This window comes from Idiotropiscis lumnitzeri, chromosome 4, assembly GCF_059441095.1.
Source record: "Idiotropiscis lumnitzeri isolate Australia: NSW breed Sydney's pygmy pipehorse chromosome 4, RoL_Ilum_1.0, whole genome shotgun sequence".
NCBI classification, from domain to species: Eukaryota; Metazoa; Chordata; class Actinopteri; order Syngnathiformes; family Syngnathidae; genus Idiotropiscis; species Idiotropiscis lumnitzeri.
In genome coordinates this window covers 16217211-16240360 of record NC_142394.1, presented here as the reverse complement: position 1 = coordinate 16240360, position 23150 = coordinate 16217211, and the positions used below count along the sequence as shown (strand labels likewise).

Genomic DNA, 23150 nt, shown 5'->3' with positions numbered 1-23150 from the left:
GTGAATTTCCATATGCGGCCTTGGGGTGGCAGTAATGGGCGTTTAGCTGAGGTTTTAACCGATTCGTCATAACAAAGAAGCTTTTCGAAGTGGCTGTTTGTATTTAAGGTGAGCCTTTTGTTGGCGAGTTCAAACATAAGCCTTTAAAATACTTTCATGTACCAACATCACAACTGTATTCGTAGTGTCGTAACATTGTGAGTGCAGAGGTGTGTCTGCTGACTAGCATGGTTAGCTTAGCTGTTAACGTCACGTTGTATCACAACAAGTCAGAGTTTGTGCTAACCATTCATGGGAATATATCTATCAACAATGCCGTTTAACAATGTTTGTTATTATTGCTTGTTTGGAGCGTTGTAGAACTGTACTGACAAACACTGTGTTCTTCCCGTATGTTTGTCTCCCAAGCAACTATTTGACGTAAGACCGACCTTTAAAGGTTCAGGCATGTCGCTGTGCTGTGCAGTGCTTAAATGACAGATTTAATAGAAAAGCTTGAGTTTCCTTTTAGAATCCATTTTTTAAGGCATGCTATGCTCCACTTCAAATTGGTCTCACTTAATGTGGTCATTGATAGCAAATATGATTTGGCAATGTGCACAATCAAAATTCAATGCTGATTAATGTTGTTTGTGTTGCAAATTGTTGTACACACCATTGAAAGAACAAACATGAGTCTAACAGTAATTAGAAAAAATGGTCATTTTGTTCAGTAAGAAATGGTCCAAAGCTTATTTTTTGAAAGATGGTGCACCTATGTTGACATACATTTTCCTCATATGGTTTCTCTGTGCCTTGTCATGTCTTTCTGTCTTTCTCTTAGACTGTTTATCAGGTTGTGTGAATGCGAGTGTTTTGTGTGTATTTGAGTTCAGGTGTGCGTGGGGGTGGGTTTTAGTTTTTTGTTGTAATTGGGAGGTTTTTTGTACAGCACTTTGAGCTGCATTTTATGTATGAAAAGTGCTATATGAATAAAATTTGATTTGATAAATAGCTCATCGTTATTTTAGCCTCTCTTTAAATAATACAAAGATTTTGAGCATTTGAATTGGAGACAGGAAAATCTTGCGTAACACATTGCAAAATGGAAAATACTAAAGGCATGTCTTCATACATTTAATGTTTGTATGTATTAATTGTAAAAATTGTGCTTTTATTTTTTTAGACTATGATATCATAGATTTTTTTTCTAAATTGCCAACGACTGTGTTCCTTAATTTCAGTTTATGAGTGCCGCTCCAGAAATGCAGATTAATGGAGGAGAGGAGAGGCCTGCAATGCAGGGAGAAGCAGCAACTGCTGCTGTTTCACCTTCCTTAAAACCAGTCTGGGCTTTGCTGGAAGAAGCCGGGCAAATGAAGACGGAAGGGAACGCTTTCTACCGGGAAAAGAACATCCGTGCCGCTGTTGGCCGTTATCACCGCGCTCTCTTGGTCCTTCGAAGCCTAGACTCCGAAGTACAGTCAACTTTAAAAGGATTTGGACCAGAGAGGCCAGCTCTTACATCTGAACAAGAGACATTCTTGAGAAACACACAAGTGGACTGCTTCAACAACTTAGCTGGTATATTAAAAGATGACAGAGTGCATGTGTAACAGGATTAGAAATATTGTTAGACACCCATAGTATCGTGTGTTGTAAAATATGAGCCCTATCAAATGTGCAATTGTGTATGTGGACAGACACTGATTTCTTTTTCAGCCTGTTTGCTGCAGAGAGAGCGCGTGGACTACGCTCGTGTCCGTGACTACAGCCTGCGAGTGTTGGAGCGGCGACCAGCTGATGCCAAAGCGCTGTACAGGGCTGGCGTTGCCACGCTAGAGCTGGGGGATGCACAGAAAGCTAAGCAGTACCTGACACAGGCCTGCATGGTGCAGCCTAATGGTAAATTGGTTTCACCTTGATGTATCAAATTTCATTCCGGGAATATTCTCCTTCTGTAATAGAGACCGAGTGCCAGTAGTGCAACATGATGTTTACCATTAAGAGGAGAACAATATTACGATACAGTAGAGAAAACATTGATAATGTTCATAAATCAATTAAGGGGCCACTCAGAATGTGTTTGCATCGGGCACATATTCGCTTCAGGTCATTCCCAACAGTACTGACATGTAAATGACATGTGGTCAGTCACTGGTAAACGTACATGCTGACCTTTTTCTCTGGAACTGTGCCCAACTAGGTTATTTCCTCCAACACAAACTAATCATGTAGTAAAAGTGTACAGGTTGCCATGGTAAATAAGACCTGATCTCAAGCCAATTCAAATGATTGTAAAGCTTTTAATATTTGACAACTATACCACATGGCTGCTTTTTAGACCTGGCATTCTTTTCCACAACTTGTGACTTGTCATTGAAATTGAAATCCTGTGTTGGATCTTTTCCTGTCACAGATGTCAACGTCAAGAGGTACCTGCAGAGGGTCGAGGAGAAGCTAAGCCATGACTTAGTCCAGGAGAAAGCGATGTATCGAGGCATGTTTGCCTCCAGCACAAAGAGTAGCTCTGCTGAATAGAAACAGACTGACGCATCAAGCAAGGTAGTTTATTACACCGTCTCCTAATGATGCCTCTGCCGAGATCGGGGACTTTGTTCGAGCTGAGTGGATGGAAGGCCAACAAAAGAACATTCTGAAATGAAATCCTGAACCATTAATGTCTTATTGTTTTCTGGGGTGAGTGATGGGCTGCAGTAATTGGACATGTCCAGTAAAATGTTTGGACAGACATTTTCAGGCTATTGAAAAAGTGTTCAAACCTTTGACTTGTAATTTGTTAAATATAAAAAAAATGGTTTCAGACTGTGAGTTGAGACAAGAAATGGTGTTCCTTAGCAACAAGAAGAGCACTTCTTGAACTCAGAAGAGCTCACTCTGAAAGCGAAGAGACTTTGTCACCTGTTCGTTTTCAACCAGATTGTTTTCTTTCATAAATTCTACAGGGCTATCAACCCAATTTGAATATAGCTGGAGTTTGGATTTATATTTATGACACAGTGGATGCTTAGTTTGGTATATTTTATTCACTGAGAAGTTGCATTTAGTCACACTCAACAATTCTTTCAAAATCCTGAGCACATTAAAAAAAAAAAGTTTGGTTTAGCTCAACATTTGGCCAGAATGATTGTACTTCAGAGGCAGGATTGCCAATAGTAAAAAAAAAAAAAAAGAATATCATTTTCACAATAACTGATCACTGAACTTGTCACAGAGCAGCATGCAGAAGAGTATATATGAATAAATTCATTCTTATAAGTTACATCGTTCGATTCGCTGATGATATGAGTATGTTCACCATCTTTTTACTATTATTGTAGCTACTTTTACTCAGATGAGTTCTCTACAGGACTTCACGGGAACACACACAAGATCTTTAAATGGGTCTTTGCATCATCAGATGCTGACATTCATTCTTGTAGATTTGTGCCACTCTTTAAATAAGAGATGCAGTGCAGTCATCGTGTTCCCCAGCCATCTATTTAGGATGCGAGATCCTTTGCAAGTAATATATTTTATGGTATGGATCAATGTGCCTGAGAGGAACTCACCTGCCAAAGCAAAGCAATACTTTTTTCTTTTCTTTTTTTTTTTACAATGATAACACATCCAAAAGCCGAAAAGTCACTTCTTTGATGGTTTCTGTTTGAGGCTTAAAGATCTCATTGAGCCAAAAACCCGCCTCCCCAAGTCCCTCAGGGATCGAGAACGTTGGAGGGGAAGTCTGGGCGGTGGGGATGGGGAAAAAGATGGAGAGGAAAGAGGAGAGAGTGAGTGACAGCTGCTCTCGAAGCTCTGAGAGCAGGAGAGGTTAAAGAGGCTCGCAGTGGATGAGAGGTGCTTGTCCTCCTTTGCGCTCAGCAGTCTGGCACCCTCGTCCCTGCCCGCACTCATGGCACATTGGCCCACATCGAATGAGGAAACCCAGTTGGACTGTCTTGTGCGTTCATTTTGGTTGCAAGGCACCAGCAAGCCCTGAGACTCGCTCCTGAACAGAGCCCTCCTGGACATCCTGACGTTGGCGCTCCGCTTTTCTCCACCCTCCTTCCCTCTCTTCTTTGAGAAAATAGGTGAGCTTACTACCATTAGCTGCTTGTCGTGAGCACTGGACGTCACCTTCAACCTTCTCTGTTCTCCCCTGCAGCTTCCGCCTATGTTCCTTGTCCATCCATAGCCGTACTCCGCCCTATCGATCTCCTCTTTCTCACTCTGTGTATCCCTTCCCCAGAGGCGCCCCTCCAAGGCTCTGCTAAATTTGTTTGATGTCTTGCGTGATCGTGTCTCTTCATCCTCACACCAAACGGACCCATAGTCCTCCCTCTTGCTGTAGCTGCTCACAGTCGCTGCCCTGATCAGTTTGTGAGACGCATGCTTGCCTCTATAGAGCCCATCCCCCTCCACCCGATTCCAGCCCCCGCTGTGTCTGAGGGACCCACTCCTAGGATGGATGCCACCATACTCCGCAGGGGATGTGCTAGTGGTGGCACGGGGCAGTGAACACTGGAATGGGGCATCTCTTCGGAAAACTGAGAGCGGGGTCGCCCCCATCGGAGAAGGTTGGAGAGGACGTGGAGGAGAGTGGGCTCTTTGCGTGGGGCGGGAGGTAGGGGATGAGGCTGTGGACGAGGGCAGGTCTGATGGGGAAGGGATTTGTTGGTACTGGTTGTGTGAGGAGAAGACTGGAGAAGGAGCATGGAAGGACTGGTAAGGGTGGATCGGGCTGTTGGAGTTCGAGAGGGGAGGAGTGAGACTGGACTGGGATTGCGGGGAATGTGTGACACTGAGAGACAGCTGGATTGGTCTTTGGGGTTTGAGGTCGGTCAGTCTTGTGTAGTCATGTGGTTGTTCCTTGTGGGCTGTCAGGAGACTTTTGTGTTTCTTCAACTCACTGGCTGCCTCTGCCTGGAAGCAGTCGATGTCCAGTTCTACGCCTTGCTCCATCAACCCAACCACGACAGCCCTCGACAAGCCAGAGAGACGAGATATTTCTCCCACCATGGTGGAGTCCTCAATCAGTTTAGGACTTGGGCTAGAATCGCGTATCAAGCTGCTGCGCTGGGACCCTGCAGCTGATCCAAACATCGAGCTGCCAGCCTCATACGGCGGTCCAGCACTCCAGTCCAATGAGCGAGAGAAGGCTGCTGATCCAAATCCAGAACTGGCTGTCGGACCCGAAGTGACTTCCAGGGAACTGCGGTGGTTTAGGGAAGTAGGACAGGTGGAAATTCGAGGTCGTGCTCGAAGCGCTGGGCCAGGTGTTGACAAGGCTTGTGTTTGAACTGAAGCAGCTGAACCTGAGTCAACCCCCAGATTGACATTTTGGGGTTTTTCAACAATTCCCCTGTTAGAGTTTAAACCAGGAGCAAGGTTCAAGTTTAGGTTGAGATGCAAGTTGATGTTGAAATCCTCTCCGGTCGCAGAGGGAAGGCTACCCAGATTGATCGAGTTCCTTGTGGTTTTTTTCCCAGTAGCGCTGAGGCTCACTCTAGAGGAGTTACCCAGTAGTGATTTGCACGGTGTTACACTGCCCCCCGGCAGCGTACAAGGTGTACTGCGGCTTTCAAAGGCAGACAAGGACTGGGTGGAACCATGACTTTTACCAGGCGTGCTCAGGCCTCTGTGTGTGACCGGACAATGTGCAAGATCAGGGATGTAGAGGTTTATCCGATGGTGGTATTGATGAGCTAGCCGAGAAATGTACTGCTCCAGCTGGGTCAAAGATGCTGGGATTGTGGCATTCTGGCGTTGGAGAGGCAGACTAACACCACTGGTGGTTTCTGTTGGCTCGTCTACTTGGTTACCTTCAGTATTTGGCGAAGGAGATCGCGCCTGCATCTGACAGGTAAAAAGTGGACTCTGCAGAGCAACGGCATGCAGCGGACTGGGATACTGGTACACCTCTTTTGTCCTACGGGATATGAGATCTTCGCAATAGCACGGGTCCAACTGAGGCCGTTGTGCATGGGAGGAGGTGGAGGACAGGGAGATATGGTCAAGCTTTAGAAGGGAAGAAATCAATGAGTGGTTGAGGCCTGGCCAGAGGTCTGACAGAAAGCTGAGACCAGACACTTCAGGGTCACTTGAAACTGTAGAGCAAAAGTACAGAATGATATTTTATTGCAATAACAGTCAAGTACATTTAATTTTCCACCATATTCTTCTTCTCACCTGACACTGACTGCTCCTGGGTTGGCTCAACATTCTTGCGTAGATCTTGCAGTACTGGCTGTTGCACTGCGCAATCCGACCATAAGATGTCAGTGTTACCCACTGACCCAGTGACCTGCTCCCAAACCTTCAAGGGTCTATTCGCCTGGGCAGCATCACTGGACACTGAGTAACATGAGTCTGACAGAGAGCTCCCACTCACTGAAAAGAAACCTTAAAAGAAAAACAATCAGATCATGTCGGTAATTGTGCAATACGTCATGTAAAGATAAAGTTGGTGATGGGGAGTTAATTAAGTCTTGGTTTCTATTCAACGGGGACAAGGAACAGATCTAGTTTCGATTCAGCAAATAAACTTGACACCCCAGAATTCAAACAAGAAAAATAAATTCTGTAGCACTGTAACACCATTTAGTCAAGAGTTGTGCATTTTGCAAATTGTGCGAAGAATGTATGACTTGGATAGCAGCTAGGATAATGTTGTTTGTCACGAAAGGCTAAAACGTTGAGTGAGTCAGTGCTAATTGCTAAGTCATACAAAGTGCAAGTCAACAAAGTAGAAAAAAGCCGAGTTAATGTTTAGAAAAATGTCTTGCATAAGACGTTCACACAATTTTATTTTTTATTTATTTATTTTTTTTTTACCTGAGCTCGGTCTAGAATCACTGTCCAGGTGGATGGCACCACTGGGGTCTGGCGTGGGCGGGGACAGCAGGTCAGAGGGGGCGTCCCAGGACAGAGTAGACCAGCGGGAGTTACTCCCCCCGCCCAGTGAAGAATGTACCGTCCCGTCGCCAGAGTTACTGCAGGAGTTGTCTGGGTTAGTCTGACTTGACAGGCCCATTGTGTCAGAGGGGGAGGGAGCCTGGAATATAAACAGTACAAGACAGGTGTGGGATGAGTGATGATGTTGAACATACTACACCAGTATATTTTTTTAACACACTATTAAAACACATCTTTGATGCTTCATAAAGTTTGCATTCATAAGCAGACAATTTCTCAGTTTGTGGGTTGCAGTTTTTTGTGATAAAATTTTTTATGTAGGTTTTAAGACTCCTACCCTACCTTATTTACCCAGGATTGAGTTGTGCACCAGGTTTGTTTGTGAAAAGTTAAAGACTAATTGTTATACAAAGACATGCCTCCTTCATTTGTTTTTGTTGCAGACTGAAGACATTTGGGTTTCAGATGTAATGATGAATATCAATTAAAAAAAATCCATCTTTTATTTCATGGTATTGACATCTGAACAACTTTAGACAGAACACCTGTTTGAAACCTCCCACTTTTCTGTCTGGCTGACTCTGACCGACTGTGTGGGCCTGAAATACTAACGAGAACTCACAGACGGACTAAAGCACTGGCGAATGCCCACCGGGTATCTGCTTGCCAGTATGGTTTGCGTCTTGTTGCATGATGAAGTTTCAATGCATTTTTCTGTAAATTGTCAGACCAAATGCTTTTGGAGACTTCGTATTTCATTCTGCTGCTACCATCATTGAGTTACATCATCGATAATGACGAGTGAGCCATAAATGCCAAACCAAGCCATGACATGACCTCCACTATGCTTCACAGATGAGCTTGTGTTTCGGATAAGATTGGATTTTGCAAAGTAGTACACAAATGAGCCACAAAAGTTTTGGAACCAAGTTATATGGACAGATGTGAAGCATGATGGAGTGAATGTCATGGCTTGGGCTTGCATGATTGTTTCTGAAAAGGTTTTAGACTGACCAAGTCAATCACCGGACCTTAACTCAGTAGAGCATGCATTTTACCTCTTGAAGTAGAGACTGACGGAATAACGCCACAAGAACTGAAAAGAGGCTGCAGTAAAGGCCTGAGAAATCTTTTAACGAATAATGCAACAGTCTGGCGAAGTCAGTGGGTTGCAGGTTCCACGCAGTTATTGCAAGTAAATATTAAATGTTACTCACTCTCAGTTAATTTTATGACAGTTGCAATACTTTATCTCACTTGAAAGGTGAGTGGCTTCAAACAAAAGATGCTCTGTTCTGAGGTGTTTAACACATCAAGATGAAAATACCATGAAATAAAAGTCGCAATTCTGACCTTTCCACGAACCTTCTTAGGATAAGCGTCTCAGATAATGGATTGATTCTGAACTTTTGTCTGGTACATTTATCGTCTAAAACCCAAATGTCTTCAGTATACGACAAAAACAAAAGAACAACGGTCCAACCTTCAAATTTATGAGGCCCATATGACATCATTTTCATTGTGTGCCCTTGTGACGTCACTCGTCCCAGAACGCGCAATTTGTAAACGAGACTCCATCGCCATACAACAAGACTGACAATCACTCCATCAAGTCAGCAAAGTGCTTCCATTTCCTAGATTAGCACGAGCATGGAGTATACTCCCCACCCCCCCCTCACACACCACCCACCTCCCTTCAATTATTCTCCAAATCCCCTGCACCCACCCCACAAGCACTGCAGTTAGCCTGTGCATGAGGCAAGAGAAAGCCTGTGAGCACTACTGATCAAGAAAACAATACAGGTAGTGACTCACTGCGCTGATGACAGGAGACAGGAGGGGTGGGTGGCGGGGGGGATCGAGGAGATAATGGGAGAAGACAGATGACGTAACAAAGACCAAGCAGAGGAGCGGCAGAAGGGAAAAGGGGGGGGGTGAAGATGAGGATAAAAAGAAGGGGATATGAGGAAGAGCTTTAGATTCTAACTGCTGTTCATCTCCACCTGTCACCTTGGAGATGAGGAAAGAGGTGGGGGAAAAAAAAAGACTGAAGAGTGACTCATTGAGTGCTTAAAGGAAGGGATGGGGGGGGGGTTAAGCGGTTGCTGGGGCAAGGGAGAAGGGCATCGTTGGATGACCCCCACCACCACCCGTTACCACCACGCTCACTCTCCTCTAACTCCCCTTGACAAATAATCCCCCCTCTCCCTACCCACTCCCATAATATCCTCTCAGCCTGCTCTGCTGCCCCCGACTCTGCACAGCTCCAACGCTTCTCGCTTCTCCTCCCACACGCGAGCAGCGTGCGTCTAACTCAACCTGCACTTTTCACTCTTAATTCTATTTCAAGATTCCATACACGTGTCGCTTGCATGCTTAAATCTGGCTCTGTCTTGTCCATCCTCAACGCCCATCATGGCATATAATGTTGCACACAGGCCCAGTCAATACATGATCAAATCATAGGAGAGTAAGAGTGGGTGGAGGGCTGTGTGTGTGTGGGGGGGGGGGGGGGGGTTGTGGGCAATGTAATCTGATATTTGTTCATGTGAGCACCAGAGTGCCTCTAGAACAATGAGGAACAACACATCAGTGGACGACATGAAGCCAAACAATGTAGGACGTGTTTTGTTGAACGCTATTTATTGTTCGTGCATTATTAATTTTGAATGTTAATCAAACGCCTACTCTTGTGCCTCTGCAAAATGTTCAGTCCGGTGGACTACTTTTTGTGTGTGAGCGTGTGCGTGTGTTTCAGCTCCTGAGGCAACAAGCAGAGACAAAACCTGTCTCAATCCACAAGTCAGTCTAATGGCTCCTTGTAAGGTGATGCTTCCCGACACTAAACCTGATTTTCAAGAGTCTTGCGCGCACGCACACACAGAGACACACACGGCAGTGCATCCATCTTTTTCTGACGTGCTCCTTGAGCTGACTAGGCCTTGATATGAAAGATAAATCATGGCATGCTTCACACTTTTCCTATAAAGTAGAATGCTTTATTTTCCACAAATGCATTTACTTTACCCAATACGCTTTTCTGAAATTTGTGAACACTTTTGCCTTAATCCATGCTTACAAAATGTGAATTTGCTCACTTTTTTGCAATAGTAAGGGGGGAAAGGCAAATCACATTTCAGGCAACGTGATGAAAACTTCAAAACTAGGAGAGCATGTTGTATCATGACTTCAAGGGGAAGTCAAGTCCCAAATTTTCTTTACAATATGTTCTATACGGTTCTACTTGTCAAAACATCATATTGTGGAATATGAATTAAGCAGCAAAATCTAACCGTTTCAATCCATTTTGCCACTTGCAGTCACCTGAAACTGATATCACAGTGTTTTTATTTAGTTGTATTAGTTATTTTATGTTATTAATTTGAGGTATTCCACGAGTATTTGGATACTTATTTAGTGATATAGGGGGTTATAAGGGTTAATTACAACTTTGGCGGAGATTCGGTTTACCAAGCTAGCACAGGAACGGAACTCGTTCATAAGCCGAGGGCCTCCTGTATATGTGTTTGCGTGTGTGTGTTCTCTCGCCACGTCGCGCTTCACGTTTTGCGGCTTCAGTGCTTAATGGGTTTTTCCAAAATATTCATCAAAAAATAAAAAATACAACACCACACGCTGTCAAACTGAGACGTTCCAAATATTTAGCAGACCTTTTGTGACAAAACGGTGAAAATCTTCAAAGTACAACGACTGGTGCCATAAAGGATATCCAGTAGATTTCAAACCCAAACTAGTACAAACTATGATTTGGTAGAATGTTGCCTCTGGATGGCAGAGGGCAAAGTACAACCACGAGTATATCTCAAAGCTGAGCCTTGATGAATTCTTTCGTCAAGCAAAATTGTTGATAAGACATTTGTATCAGAGGCTGAATCTAATGAAGTTGCCAGTGAACATGTATTTGGAAAAACAACTTATATAATTCCAAAGCATTGAGTCATGCGGTCGAATGTGTTCGAGCAAGAACCCAAGTTAAAGGGGATCATTAAATTCTATGTTGTTCCATTGACACGTGTCTACATGTTGGACCTCGTTTGCTGTTTACGTGGGCGGGGGCAGAGGGTAGGGCGTTTTTTTTTTTCCTGAGGTGAGAATGAGTAATGTTGCCTTGTCCTCTCTGCGGGGCATTGCAGCACCAAATGGTTGGAGGGGACAACCGAGGAGAAGGTAGTGGGTGGGCGGTGTGGAAGGCAGCACTTCCGCCATCATGCCCTCGCTCAGATGCCTCTCATTTCTGTCACTCTGCAGCTTTTTCAGAAGTCATTTTTATTTTCTCCTTTCGCCCATGGTTTTATGAACATTGATTTTAAATGTTTTTGGCCTTTCCTCTTCTACTGTTCCGCACCCCGTCACTAATGTGGGCTACACTTTTTTTTTATTGAAACAATAATAAATGACAACTTGATGACATTGAAGTACATTGTGGGTTGTACAGGTCACCTTCTGAGAGATACCTTTATCGTCCCCGTTGAGAAATTGAGAGACAACCATGTTTATAAATTTGTTGTAAGAGCGGGTTTTGTACGCGCTATTGTTACTTATTTCACTAGCTTGTGTGTTTAATATTAGCGTAATGCGACCGAGACAATTGGTATCTTGACATGCGTCAACTGTAGGTTTGTTTCATTTTCATCCGTGCGGCCCGGTTCCAAAGTGGCCCGGGACCGGTCCGAGGGGACTGGTTGGTTACACTGTTTGTGTGATCAGCTAGAAAACCAGTCCCAGGTGTTTGCCGCAATGTCCGCTCGATCCAGCTGACCTGCAACCCTAACAAGGATCCACAAAATGGATGGATTATCCTCACCATAACGGCCAAATCAGCATTTTCTTCCTAATGTGATTTTCACTTTTTACTTGACTTTTTAGCACCCACACTCACTCCTCTGCTGTGTCCTCAGCTTGATTTTTCAGCAGAGCAACAGAACGTCCCATGTTCAAAAATTAAATCATGATGATTTTGCCGGAGCAAAATGTAGTTCATGTTCACGAATAATGTACAATATCTCCATCACTGTAGGCAACAGCTTCAGGCAGGAACATTATGTCCGTCTGGATTATATGTCAACCTACATTCTCCAACGAGAATTTGATCTGTATACTGGCCACAACATTAGGTACACCTATCATGCATACTCAAATTTTGCCTGCACGCCAATAATAATAATAATAATACCTCGGTTTTATTTTGGTTTTAGCCTGCTGTGGTGTAGAGAACTACACTACATCAAACTGAGATATTTGTAATATTTTGCCTCTGCCATGTAAATCCTGTGAGAGAAATGAAATTTTCATAGCATCAAAATTCCCTCACATGTTCTTGTATTAATAATATAGACACAGCAAACTAAATACACACTTAAATCAAATTTAAATATGGGGGGTTTATGATGTTGGTATGTGGTAACTATTAAGTAATAACTAATCCATACTACAATGATATTTGTACCATTACTGTAAAGTAGGAAGTACAATATTGGCCGATATTATAATCCCCTAATATATACACGTGTAAGAAACTGTCCTAATGCACATCTGTATATTGAAAAAAACGTAGAATGGTTTATGAATAAGATGAAATTAGTTTAGTACGCAAAGATAACAGACTTTTCATCACCCCTGCGAACGACAACCGTAATATTGTTAAATCGGTAAGTGTAGGTCAGATGTGAGCATACAATATCTTAGCTCGACTTGTGCAGGTGGACCTAATACATTGTCTGATGTGCCAAAATGATCTTTCCAGCTGATGGAGCGCGGGTGCTCGGTGATTTAACATCTTTCATTCCACTGACATGCAGCATGCTCACAGACGAGGCGGACTGACCTGTTGCCCGCGGTGTGTCGCAACGTTTTGCCCGGCATCATCCTGGGCTTCGCTCCGGTCCGCCGTTGCCGGGTCGACTCGATCCCCCAGAGTGGCGTCCATCATCTCGAGGTGTTTGCACCGGAGCAACTCCAGCTCCAGCACCCCGGCCAGCGTCGCCTTGAGGCGCTCGCCGATGCGGGCACGCTCGGTGCCCGACCATAGTGAGTTGACGCAACCGCCGCGGCGGCCGGCGGCCATCCTCGCTCTCGCCGCTGACCAGTTGGCGAGGAAAGGCTGGCGAATGCTACGGCGACGGTCCTCCTATTGGATAAGGCACCCGGGCGATGGATTGCAACATAGCAGCCAGGTAAAGTAACGCAATATTAAAATACATTTAACCCAATCATGGAGCATTTGTGAAAGTAGATGCACCGTGATCGGATCCACGAGTGACCTTCCGTTGCCGTGGTGCCAAACAGGCTGCAGTAATTCCAAATGAGACAATGCAACACACGCACAACGTGGGAAGCTGCGGTGGGGGGCGGGGCCAACGTGTCTTAGCCGCCCTGCTATTGGCTGGCAAGTTTTTTCGAATAGACTCATGAGAAGAAGGAAAAAACGACGCGTCCAACTTAGACCGTACAGGCTAGTCCATAAAAAAGCTCGCATTCCTGGAGAGTTCCCTTAGGGATAGTGTGTCTGAACAAGTGACCTCATCACGGGGGTCTGTTTTATGTTCCCAGGGTCCTTTGTGTCTCTAGGTGACGTTTCTAGCGGACTCTATTTGACGTGACATGCGTGGACTACCGTTGTGAACACGTTCACACAGAGCCCCAAGGTCCGAAGTCCAATTGTTTATATGGAGAAAAATAAAACTTAGCATTTTTTTATATCAGTCTATTGCTGGGATGGGGAACTTAAATGATGCAATGGGCCACATTTTTTTTTTTAAACCAGCGATACGAGGGTAGCACATAGGACCACGCACTTCCTAACCATATGGATGACGAAAAGGCCACTTTAATTATGGACAAAATTCGTGCATACGTGCAAAATACGCGCTCTTTATATATTTCATTTTTTGGTTATACATTTTTACTGCATGTACACAATCCACTATCCTAACCCAGCAACAAAGGGTTTTAGACAAACAATAAAATACTGTAATTTGTTTTCTGACATAAATATTACCATTCAAGACAAACACAGAAATACTGAACAAGAAACAAATTTTGCACATTATTTTTTACAAACTTATACTCACTCAAATTTTTGATATAATTGTAGCACTATGTTAGTTCTGCATATCATTCCAAGGCTGCAAAAAATATATGAAACATAGGGCAGAAATAGACCCAGTGTAAGTGCAACTAAATGTCTGCCATCTAGTGGTGATTATTGCTACTATAACCCAAAGCTACAACAGTCGACCTGCATATTCTTAGTTTTGCTCCCGCAGATTCACATATTCTTCCTCTTTTTTTGTATTTTTATATTATATATATTTTTTTTGTTTGCCATGGAAAAACACATTGAATGATTCTCATTGTTTTCAGGGTTTTTTTTCAAAGCACTTTTTGAGATTTAATCAAGTTGTTTAATCAAGTCCCCAGGCCTCACTGTTGTCAGTTTCGGGTGAATCTCGCCTCCGGATTTCCCAATGAAGACTATTAATTGTCCATGCAGCTATGAATGTGAGTGTGGATGGTTGTTTGTCAGCATGTGCCCGATGAATGACTGTCAACCAGTGTCGTAACCCGCCACTGGCAACCAAGTTTGATCAGAATATGATTCGCGGTTCAAGATATCTTCACTCTCCTTAAGGTTCAATCATATTTATCACATCACTGAACAATACAACAGCAGCATGAATCAAATTAAGAATTATGGTTTGAGGATGTCATGTGAAAAGGGTGATTTTGGAAGGAATCATTTGTTCCCTATTATGCATTTGTAATCATTGCTTGCTCTATTCACAGTTTTATTACCAGTCTTGCAAACCTAAACCAATAATAATCATGTGATTCTTGCACCAGTTCAAGTCATTGCGATTGGCTGGGAACCAGTCGAGGCCGGTGCCCCCGTCTTTAACCCGAAATCAGCTTTATTCGGCTCCAGCTCAAAAACAAGCACGTAAAACCTTGTTTTCTGTGCTAATATTCTCTAAATTTGAATTTGATATTTTCCACAAAAGCTGACAAGAAAAGACTGAGAAATATGATGAATGCTCCAAAACACGTTTGGAACGTGGCTTCGTAGGAAAAGCACAAAATACAGCAACAGCTGTTCCGCCTACAAAGATTCAACAGTTAAGTTCCTCAGTTCTTAAACGCTTGTTGAGCGTTCTCCAATTTTGCGTTGATGACAAGTACCATCCTTTGACCACCAGGTGGCAATCTTTTCCCATGAAATGATAGAAATCTGCCGTTTGACCTGCCCTGCAAGGCCTTGAGGTTGCATTGCGGACCATGTCTGAGTCCAATTAATGTGATCAGTGTGGCAAAGATAGTTGAACAATGACAACATTGCTTCATTACAAATGACTGCATCAAATATAAGTCCGTTTTATAGTGAATTGTATCTTAACCCCAAAAAATAGTTGAAGCTAGAGTAGTAACACAGTGATGGAAACATTTTTTTTTTAATTATGCCAACCACCCTAACTTGAAAATTATTTTATTAATTATTTTATGAGCTGGCGGCCCGGTGAATGACCGTTTAGCACGATGGCCTCGCAGTTCAGAGGTTCTCGGTGCTGAGTTACGAGGGGAGTGACTGCCACTAGTACTTTGCTGACACCGATTTTAATCTTCATTTTGAACTTCCCGTGTTATGCAAACAGCATTCTCATAATGGCTATCCAGACGAGGAAGGTCAAATTGTCAGGCAGGGACAATCAAATGATAAAGATGTCATCAAGAGGTCTGTCATGAGTGTTATGACCTCATTTGCATTTCCTTTCCTGGCCTTAGTGTCCCCCTCCTGACAGCCCACATGACTGTGAGAATGCTAAGTCAGGTAACGAGTTCGTGTGAAGCCACTACCGAGGGACACACGTTTGATTTTTGTTTTTTTGGGAGGGGTGGAGGAAAACTCCTCCCCACTCACTCGCCTATAAAGCTCCCCACGGCGCCCGCCTCTCGTTGGGGTTTGCAAACTTCCACCCGAGGGGACGTCAACGTCAGCCACGGGCCACCGACCGCCGCAACATCTCCAGCACCGCAGGTCCCGGCAAACCACCCCAAGCAAGCAACCAAGATGGCGCCCTTTGAGAAATCCATGGAGATGATGATGCCCTTTAAGCAGAGGAAGTGCTTGGGTGAGTGATGGGAAATGAAGACCATTGTAAATTGATTTGTGTTTATTCTTACGTAAAGGACTGATTAGCCTGTTGAGTAGGTTTTTCGATTTGGTTTTCGTTATGTTTTTAGAGCGGGCTTGTTAGTTTTTATTATTATTCTTTTTTCAATGCTTCATATTTTAACATTTGCTTTAGTATTAGTTTTAGCTTATTGACTGGTGTGGGTTGTGAGATCAAATAAATGGCACTTGAGTAAGCAAACTATATAAATGGCTGTTCGACCTTAAATCTTCTTTACCGCTTTACAGTAATACATTTAAAACATTGAAACTAAAACACAAAAGCTCATGTATGACATTAATTGAGAGATATGAAGTTTGGGGCATTTTCACTGTAATTATAGTTGGTTTTAAAACATAAAATGTAGTTTCAGTACGTGATCAAAAGCACTCTTGTTTTTATTTCATGAACAAAACCCTTTTTCAATTTCAGTTCAGTTTTCGGTAACTGTCCTAACCTTGAGTCAAACAGGAGCATCTTCCGAAAGGGCAGAGATAATGGAAGTCTTGAAGTAATTTGAACTCTAATACTGAGTCGCCTTTTTTTTTTTATCTCAAACGTGAGCTGATGTATAAAAATAAAACCAACTGAGAGGTAAATAATGTCTTTCTTTTCTGCCTAGAAACAAGAAAAGATGAAGTGTGCAGCATTCGCTCCAAATTCCCCAACAAGTTGCCTGTGAGTTACTTCTTCCGTGTTTTTTTCTTTTTGGGCTCCAAACTTGTCCTCCAGCTGATGACTGTTTTGTGTTCAAGGTTATTGTGGAACGTTACATCCGTGAAAAGACACTCCCCTTACTGGACAAAACTAAGTTTTTGGTTCCCTTTGAGCTCACCTTGGGTCAATTCCTCTGCCTGCTCAGGTAAAATGATCTCGCCTCATGTTTCAGTTCCCGTGCGTCTTCTTTGTTCACACGTCTTATTCTCTTTGTCCTCTCAGGAATAAAATTGACCTGGAATCAACCCAGGCGCTCTTCCTGCTGGTCGCCGAGAAAAGCATGTCCTGCATGTCGTCCAGCATGGGGGAGGTCTACTCCCACTACAGAGACCCCGACGGTTTCCTCTACATCACCTACGCCTCACAGGAAATGTTTGGAGCGTCTCGACCGGCGGGAAGGCCGCCGTGCTGAGCCCGGACCCACCCGAGCTACCTCGGGAGGCCCTTTTTGTGGACATTTGAAACATGCCCAGGCGAGAACTGCTTGACTCTGCGTTAGTCGCACATGTGAGAGTCAACTTGATGCTGGTTTGTTCAATCAGGAAAAAGTCAAGAAAGAAAATCCCCCCTGGAGCATTGTGCTCAAAGATTGTACAGGTACAGAAAGTTCGACAAATGTCCATAGTTGGGTCTCAGTGGCATCTTGCGGGAGATGTGCAATGCAGACGAAGCAAAGTGCTACTGGTGGCACTGGTGCCTCCAAGACGCACAAACCAGCTCAGTCATGCTGCTCATCACTCCCTTGTAGCACTTATTCCTCCTCGCTCGCATCACTTCTTCCTTCCTCGACAATGTGAATTCTTGCCCCAGACTTTTCGTCGCCAGGACTATTTGAGGCACTGTAATGCGTTTTGGTGTTCAAAAACAAATAAACGGCCTTTTAATACATTGACTTGGTGTGATGTTTTTGAATGAAAAAAAAGTGATATGTTACCTTCAGATATGTTTATGTACTATTGAATGGAGTTCAAGATCAATGCTTACGAAACAAAATATTCATTGCAACTGGTGGCCGGGCACTTTTTTTCCCAGTGCCCCAATTTGGCGAGGGCTCAGTTTATCCACCACTCAAAAATTCACTTGATACATGCCGTGGGGTACGTTTGTGATCCCAGATGACTGTGGGCCAGAGACAGGGTACACCCTTGACACCCTTACACTGGAAATAAAAAGTCTACACACCCTCATTTAAATGTAAGGATTTTGTAATTGACAAAATGAAAGCAAGAAACCATTTCAAAACATTTTCCACCTTTAACTTGGCTCAAATCTATTTTTTTAAATGGCAGCCTTTAGAAAAGGGAAGTAAAAATAAACTGTAATTATGTGGTTGCAAAAGTCTGCACTCCCTCTAAAAAGTAGGATGTGGCTGTGTTCAGAAATATCCAGTCACATTCCAAATCATGTTAAAAGGGAGTCACTAGCACACACCTGGCGCCACTTAACGCCACTTAACTCTTTTACTGCCATTGACGGCTTAAAACGTCAAAGTTCCATTTTTTTTTTAACTCGGCTCGTAGTGAATGAGTGAAAGAGCTTCTCTTTAACTTTGTGTTCTCGTAGTCTTTCCTTGACATTTATAGTATTTTTACTTATTTTTTGCTTTCAAGCAGACGTTTTACCGACCCTGACTGCTATTTTTTTGTTCATAAATGTCATCGTAAGCCCCAAAGCATGATAATGTTGTGCTCTTAGTGATGAGCAATCTTGTATTTGCGCGAAATTAAATTCTCACAAGAGTGTTGCCAAGCCAAGCTCATTGTAGAATTACTCACTCATTAGTTACTGTTAAATTTAGGGGTTATTAGGAGACGGGCGCCCATTTGCGCCCCCGTTGTACTTGACACAATGCTCGTTTACATACAGGTGGCCAATTCCTCACCTTGCCTCTGAGAAACTGCACTATGTGCATTATTCGTTACATAAGTTGAAGCCGCCAAGGTTCACCGTGTCACAGTTTTTTTTGGTTCTTTTTGAGTTGTGAGAGGTGACGGGAACAAAGAAACAGGAGGGGTGGGGGGTGGAAACAAGGTGAGGCTGTGAAGCCGCAAACAAGACTCAAAAAGGAAGGAAGGGGGGAAAATTGGGAGTTGTGGGGGGAGGGGGTTTTTCCTAACGGAAGAAGAAAAGAGGGAAATAATCTATCGGAGACCTATACTGTAGAGTAGGAGAGTGGCAATCCGTGTAAACACAGGGACAGCAAGCACAGAGACATCAAATCATGCCTTGGCTCGCTTCACATCGCTGTGGACATTCCGGCAGCTTCGTGCTACTTCAGAAGGAGGTCAAAAAGAGAGGAGTGTGTAGTGTTTAAGGGGCGTCAACTCCACAGGCACCACAAAGACGAGGTTAGAAACAGGTTGCAAACAGCATGTCCCATTTAGTGTTACACAATATCACGTATAATTGTTGTCATATTCCACATAACTTTTTTACACTATCGGTATCAAGTCAAAAAGGGTGAGCCTGTTGGTATTTACCATTCATGCATCAACATTATCAAGAAGCACACACGATAGAGTTAGTTTCACAATACATCAACCGGTGCAATGTTTTCCATTGGAATGAACTGAAATAGAGTTAATCGGTTCCATCTGCGGACCCAAGTTGAGTATTTGGTTTTCATCGGTGTAGGTATAGCTAATAATAATACAGCGCAACAAACAAATAAACCAAACACATACTTTAATAATAGGTGTACAGTATTGTAGTCTCGCTAACTCAATGCTCTTTCATTTATCCACAATGACAAGTAAATAGCTCTTGCGATTTTATGCTTGTAAATGTTTGAGTCAAAGCCTAAATATTTCTTTATTAAAAAAAAAAAAACACAGCCGTTTACAAAGAGACTTGCGTTCTTAGGAAGAACATTACTGCATTTTTAAGAACATTCTCACATACCACAAAGACCGTACCTGGTGAGACCGTAATCTGTGTTCTTCATACTGAGAAATGTTTTTCGGGGGTTAGGTTGCCGTTGAGGGCTAGCAGTATCCAGCGGCTGTAAACATGACTGCATCCGAAAAGGCTTAGGGTTTGGTGACACCCTAAGCCTTTTGCAAGCTGAGAAATACTTCTTGAGAACTGATTCATGCGAAAGGCCTACCAGTTTTATACGGACTTCAGAAATGAGTTACATGTAGAAATTACGTTTAATATTGGTGATATTACGGTCTGACCTATTTAATCAGCCTATATTAGCTCTTTTTAAATAATCAAAAAATATGTAGATATTTTTCAAATTGGCCGAAATTTTATTTTTTTATTTATTCTTGTACACATTAAAGACAAATGTTTATAATCTCCTCCAAATAGGTGAAAAATCATGTTGATGATGTCTCATAATAATTAGGAAACTGACAAATAAATATCAATATGCAACATTTCATTCCCGTAAATATCTGACAATGTTCCCATTTTTAAATGATGATTACTACAGCATTTCTGAGAAATCACAATTGTCCCACCCTTGGTGAGCTATTTTAGAACAGGCCCCACTGGTACCGCATTGGTGAACCCTGTCTTCGGCACTGCACACTGACTTGCTAGGGAACCCACAGTTCTTTTGGTAACTTTTTTTTTTTATTAGTTTTTTAAATTTTTTTGGATAACTTTTTTAAGTAAATTTTTTTGTGGTTTTAACTTTTTTTAATTAATTTTTTGAGAACTTTTTAAAAAAAATGTTTTTGGATGACATTTTTTCGATAACTTTTTTTATTTTCTTTTATTGATTTATTTAGAACTTTTTAATATATATATATATATATATATTTATTTTTTTTTTATATATATATTTGATAACTTCTTTTTTTGAAATAATTTTTTGATAAGTTTTTTTATTTTTGAGATTTTTTGGGAACTTATTTTTACAACTTTTTTGGTAACTTTTTTTGTTGTTTTAAATTTTTTGAGAACTTTTTATAAAAAGTTTGGGGATAACTTTTTTTTAAATAATATTTTTTGAGAATTTTTGATAACTTTTTTCTTTTATTTTATTAATTTTATGAGAACTTATATATATGTATATATATATGTATATATATATATATATATATATATAACTTTCTTTTTATTTTAATATTTTTTTGATAAATTTGATTGTATTTTTTAGATTTTTGGATAACTTTTTTTAATATTTTTTTTTATTTAAGTTTTTTGAGAACTTTTTTTAATTTCCTTTTCTTTTCTTTTTTTTATATTTTTGATAACTTTTTTAAAAATAATATTTTGGGGTGTTTTTTTTTTAATTTGTTTTAAAAAATTTTGATAACTTTTTTTGGTTTGTGAACTTTTTTTGGAGAACTTTTTTTTAATTTTCTATTATTTATTTATTTATTTGATAACTTTTTTTGATAAATGATTTGATAACTTCCTGTTTTTAAATATTTTTTTGGATGACTTTTTTGATAACTTGTTTTTTTTCATTCTTTTTTTTTTAATTTTTTGAAAACTTTTTTTCTTTTGAGAACTTTTTTTTAAAAAATTATTTTTTTCATTTTATTTTTTGATAACTTTTGAAAAAAATTCTAAATTATGCATTTTTTTATTTTTTTATATTTATTAAACTTTTTTCTTTTAATTTTTTGATAACTTTTCCTTTTTTTTTTTTTTTGATGACTTCCTTTTTAAAAAAAAAATTTAGATGACTTTTTTGATAACTATTTTTTTCTAATTATTTTTTTTCATTATGTTTTGTTTTCATGAAGTAGCTGCTTTGTGCCTCCCCCATATGTACTGATTGCGCAGTGATTGACTCAATTTGGCCTACAGAGAGCAGTAAATATCATTCAGTTGGAGTCACCATTCTTTTTGAAACTGAGAGTTAGGCACAATCCCAACACAGTGATCCCTCGTTTATCGCGGAAGTTACGTTCCAAAAATAACCCGCGATTAGTGAAATCCGTGAAGTAGTCAGCTATATATTTTTTAATTATTTTACAATGCATTTGATATGATTCATTGTTGAGGTTTGTTTGTGCGTGTAGATGGGAAGTTGTGGTCCTGCAGTGCCGGGTTGCTTCACTTCGAGACTTGTGCTCATATGTTGACAGAGGAACGGTAAAAAAAGCCATCTATAGCAACACACACTAGGTATAGAGTATTAATTTGTATGATTGTTCTGGGAAAGAATTGAGATTGTGATTTTTCGTTATTTTAGTGTAGCTCAGAATCTCGATCTGCATCCCAAGCTAAGGCAAGATAGCTGACTGTCGGAACTGTTAACTCGCGCCCTTGGCGAGCAGAATGAGTGCAGTTTACAAGCGTGCGTGATTGCAGAATTGTGACAGCGCGTCTTACGTCACAGCTCTGCGCCACGACATTAGAAATGCGTCATCAACCATGGCGGAACCGAGTATAGTTCTGGTAATTTCGCAGCTTAAAATTATATTCAAAATACAACCCTGGGGGTTAAGATCGGGGATGTCGATTGTGGCTATGTAAAAGCCCTTTGAGACTGTCTGTGATTAAGGGCTATACAAATAAAATTGACTTGACTTGACATGACAACAAGACGTTATCTTTGTCAATAATTCGGTACTTAAAGTTTAAAATATATTCTTTTGGCAGCGCCACAGGAATTCAACCAGACATCGCCATTGAATTGTCGAAGTGCAGAACAAAGGCCCAAAGTGGGTGGAGCGACAGAGTCAGACGCAGAATTGGGACACCCAAAACGCTCGCACCCCTGACGGGAAGGCGCACTTAACGGCACAAGGGTTCAATTCTGGGTAGAGAGATTTGGCCTGACTTCATGGGTATTCCTCATTAACTATAACGGCTGCCAATTTGATGCACACTTCTTTAAAAAACAAATGTGTTCAAATTACCTTTATTGTCATTCTAATTAATTTCTGATCACACATCATGTTAATGATTTCTCACCATAATTAGGAAACAGATAACAATATGTAAAAATTTTTCCTATTGCCGCGAGTAATTTCAAGTGATCCTTTTACAATATTCTTAGAAAATCACAATCACTGGTGAGCTATTTTCAGAACAGGCCAGCATGGGATTTTAGAGGGGCCACCTGGTGCCCACGGGGACTATGTTGGTAACCCCTGATTAAAAGTATTAACTTCCTAAGTGCTATACCGTACAGAGATGTACTTGTTTTATGACAGACCTTTGGGCTGATGTTGGAAACAATTATGTTTGTAAATTGAAACAGGCGGTAGGTAGTCTAGTACTGGGGGGGAAAAAATCCTACAATATAATATTTGTATGAAAAGCACCAAAATGTCAAACACTCAAATGAAAAACAAGTACGCCGATGACTCAAATGTGCCTTCTTGTTCCAAGATCAACATCCCGTAAAGCAAATACTGAACAAACCTTCGTAGTCAGGAG

The 23150-nt window shown here is 41.6% G+C and overlaps 3 protein-coding genes across 3 annotated transcripts; 2 read left to right on the top strand and 1 right to left on the bottom strand.

Moving 5' to 3' along the window:
- On the top strand, positions 1 to 3175 carry ttc9c (tetratricopeptide repeat domain 9C). Its single transcript, XM_088293302.1, has 4 exons — positions 1 to 108; positions 1224 to 1563; positions 1702 to 1884; positions 2399 to 3175. The coding sequence occupies exons 2-4, from the start codon at positions 1227 to 1229 to the stop codon at positions 2518 to 2520; spliced, it is 642 nt and encodes a 213-aa protein (XP_088149428.1). The 5' UTR covers positions 1 to 108; positions 1224 to 1226; the 3' UTR covers positions 2521 to 3175.
- On the bottom strand, positions 3014 to 13211 carry LOC148338314 (uncharacterized). The gene is made up of 4 exons (XM_088293301.1): positions 12740 to 13211; positions 6814 to 7033; positions 6169 to 6381; positions 3014 to 6086 (listed from the first exon to the last, which is right to left on the bottom strand). The coding sequence occupies exons 1-4, from the start codon at positions 12977 to 12979 to the stop codon at positions 3625 to 3627; spliced, it is 3135 nt and encodes a 1044-aa protein (XP_088149427.1). The 5' UTR covers positions 12980 to 13211; the 3' UTR covers positions 3014 to 3624.
- Positions 13079 to 17598, top strand: map1lc3cl (microtubule-associated protein 1 light chain 3 gamma, like). Its single transcript, XM_088293303.1, has 5 exons — positions 13079 to 13088; positions 15802 to 16040; positions 16705 to 16760; positions 16838 to 16944; positions 17022 to 17598. The coding sequence occupies exons 2-5, from the start codon at positions 15980 to 15982 to the stop codon at positions 17209 to 17211; spliced, it is 414 nt and encodes a 137-aa protein (XP_088149429.1). The 5' UTR covers positions 13079 to 13088; positions 15802 to 15979; the 3' UTR covers positions 17212 to 17598.
- Positions 17599 to 23150: the final 5552 nt, after the last annotated feature.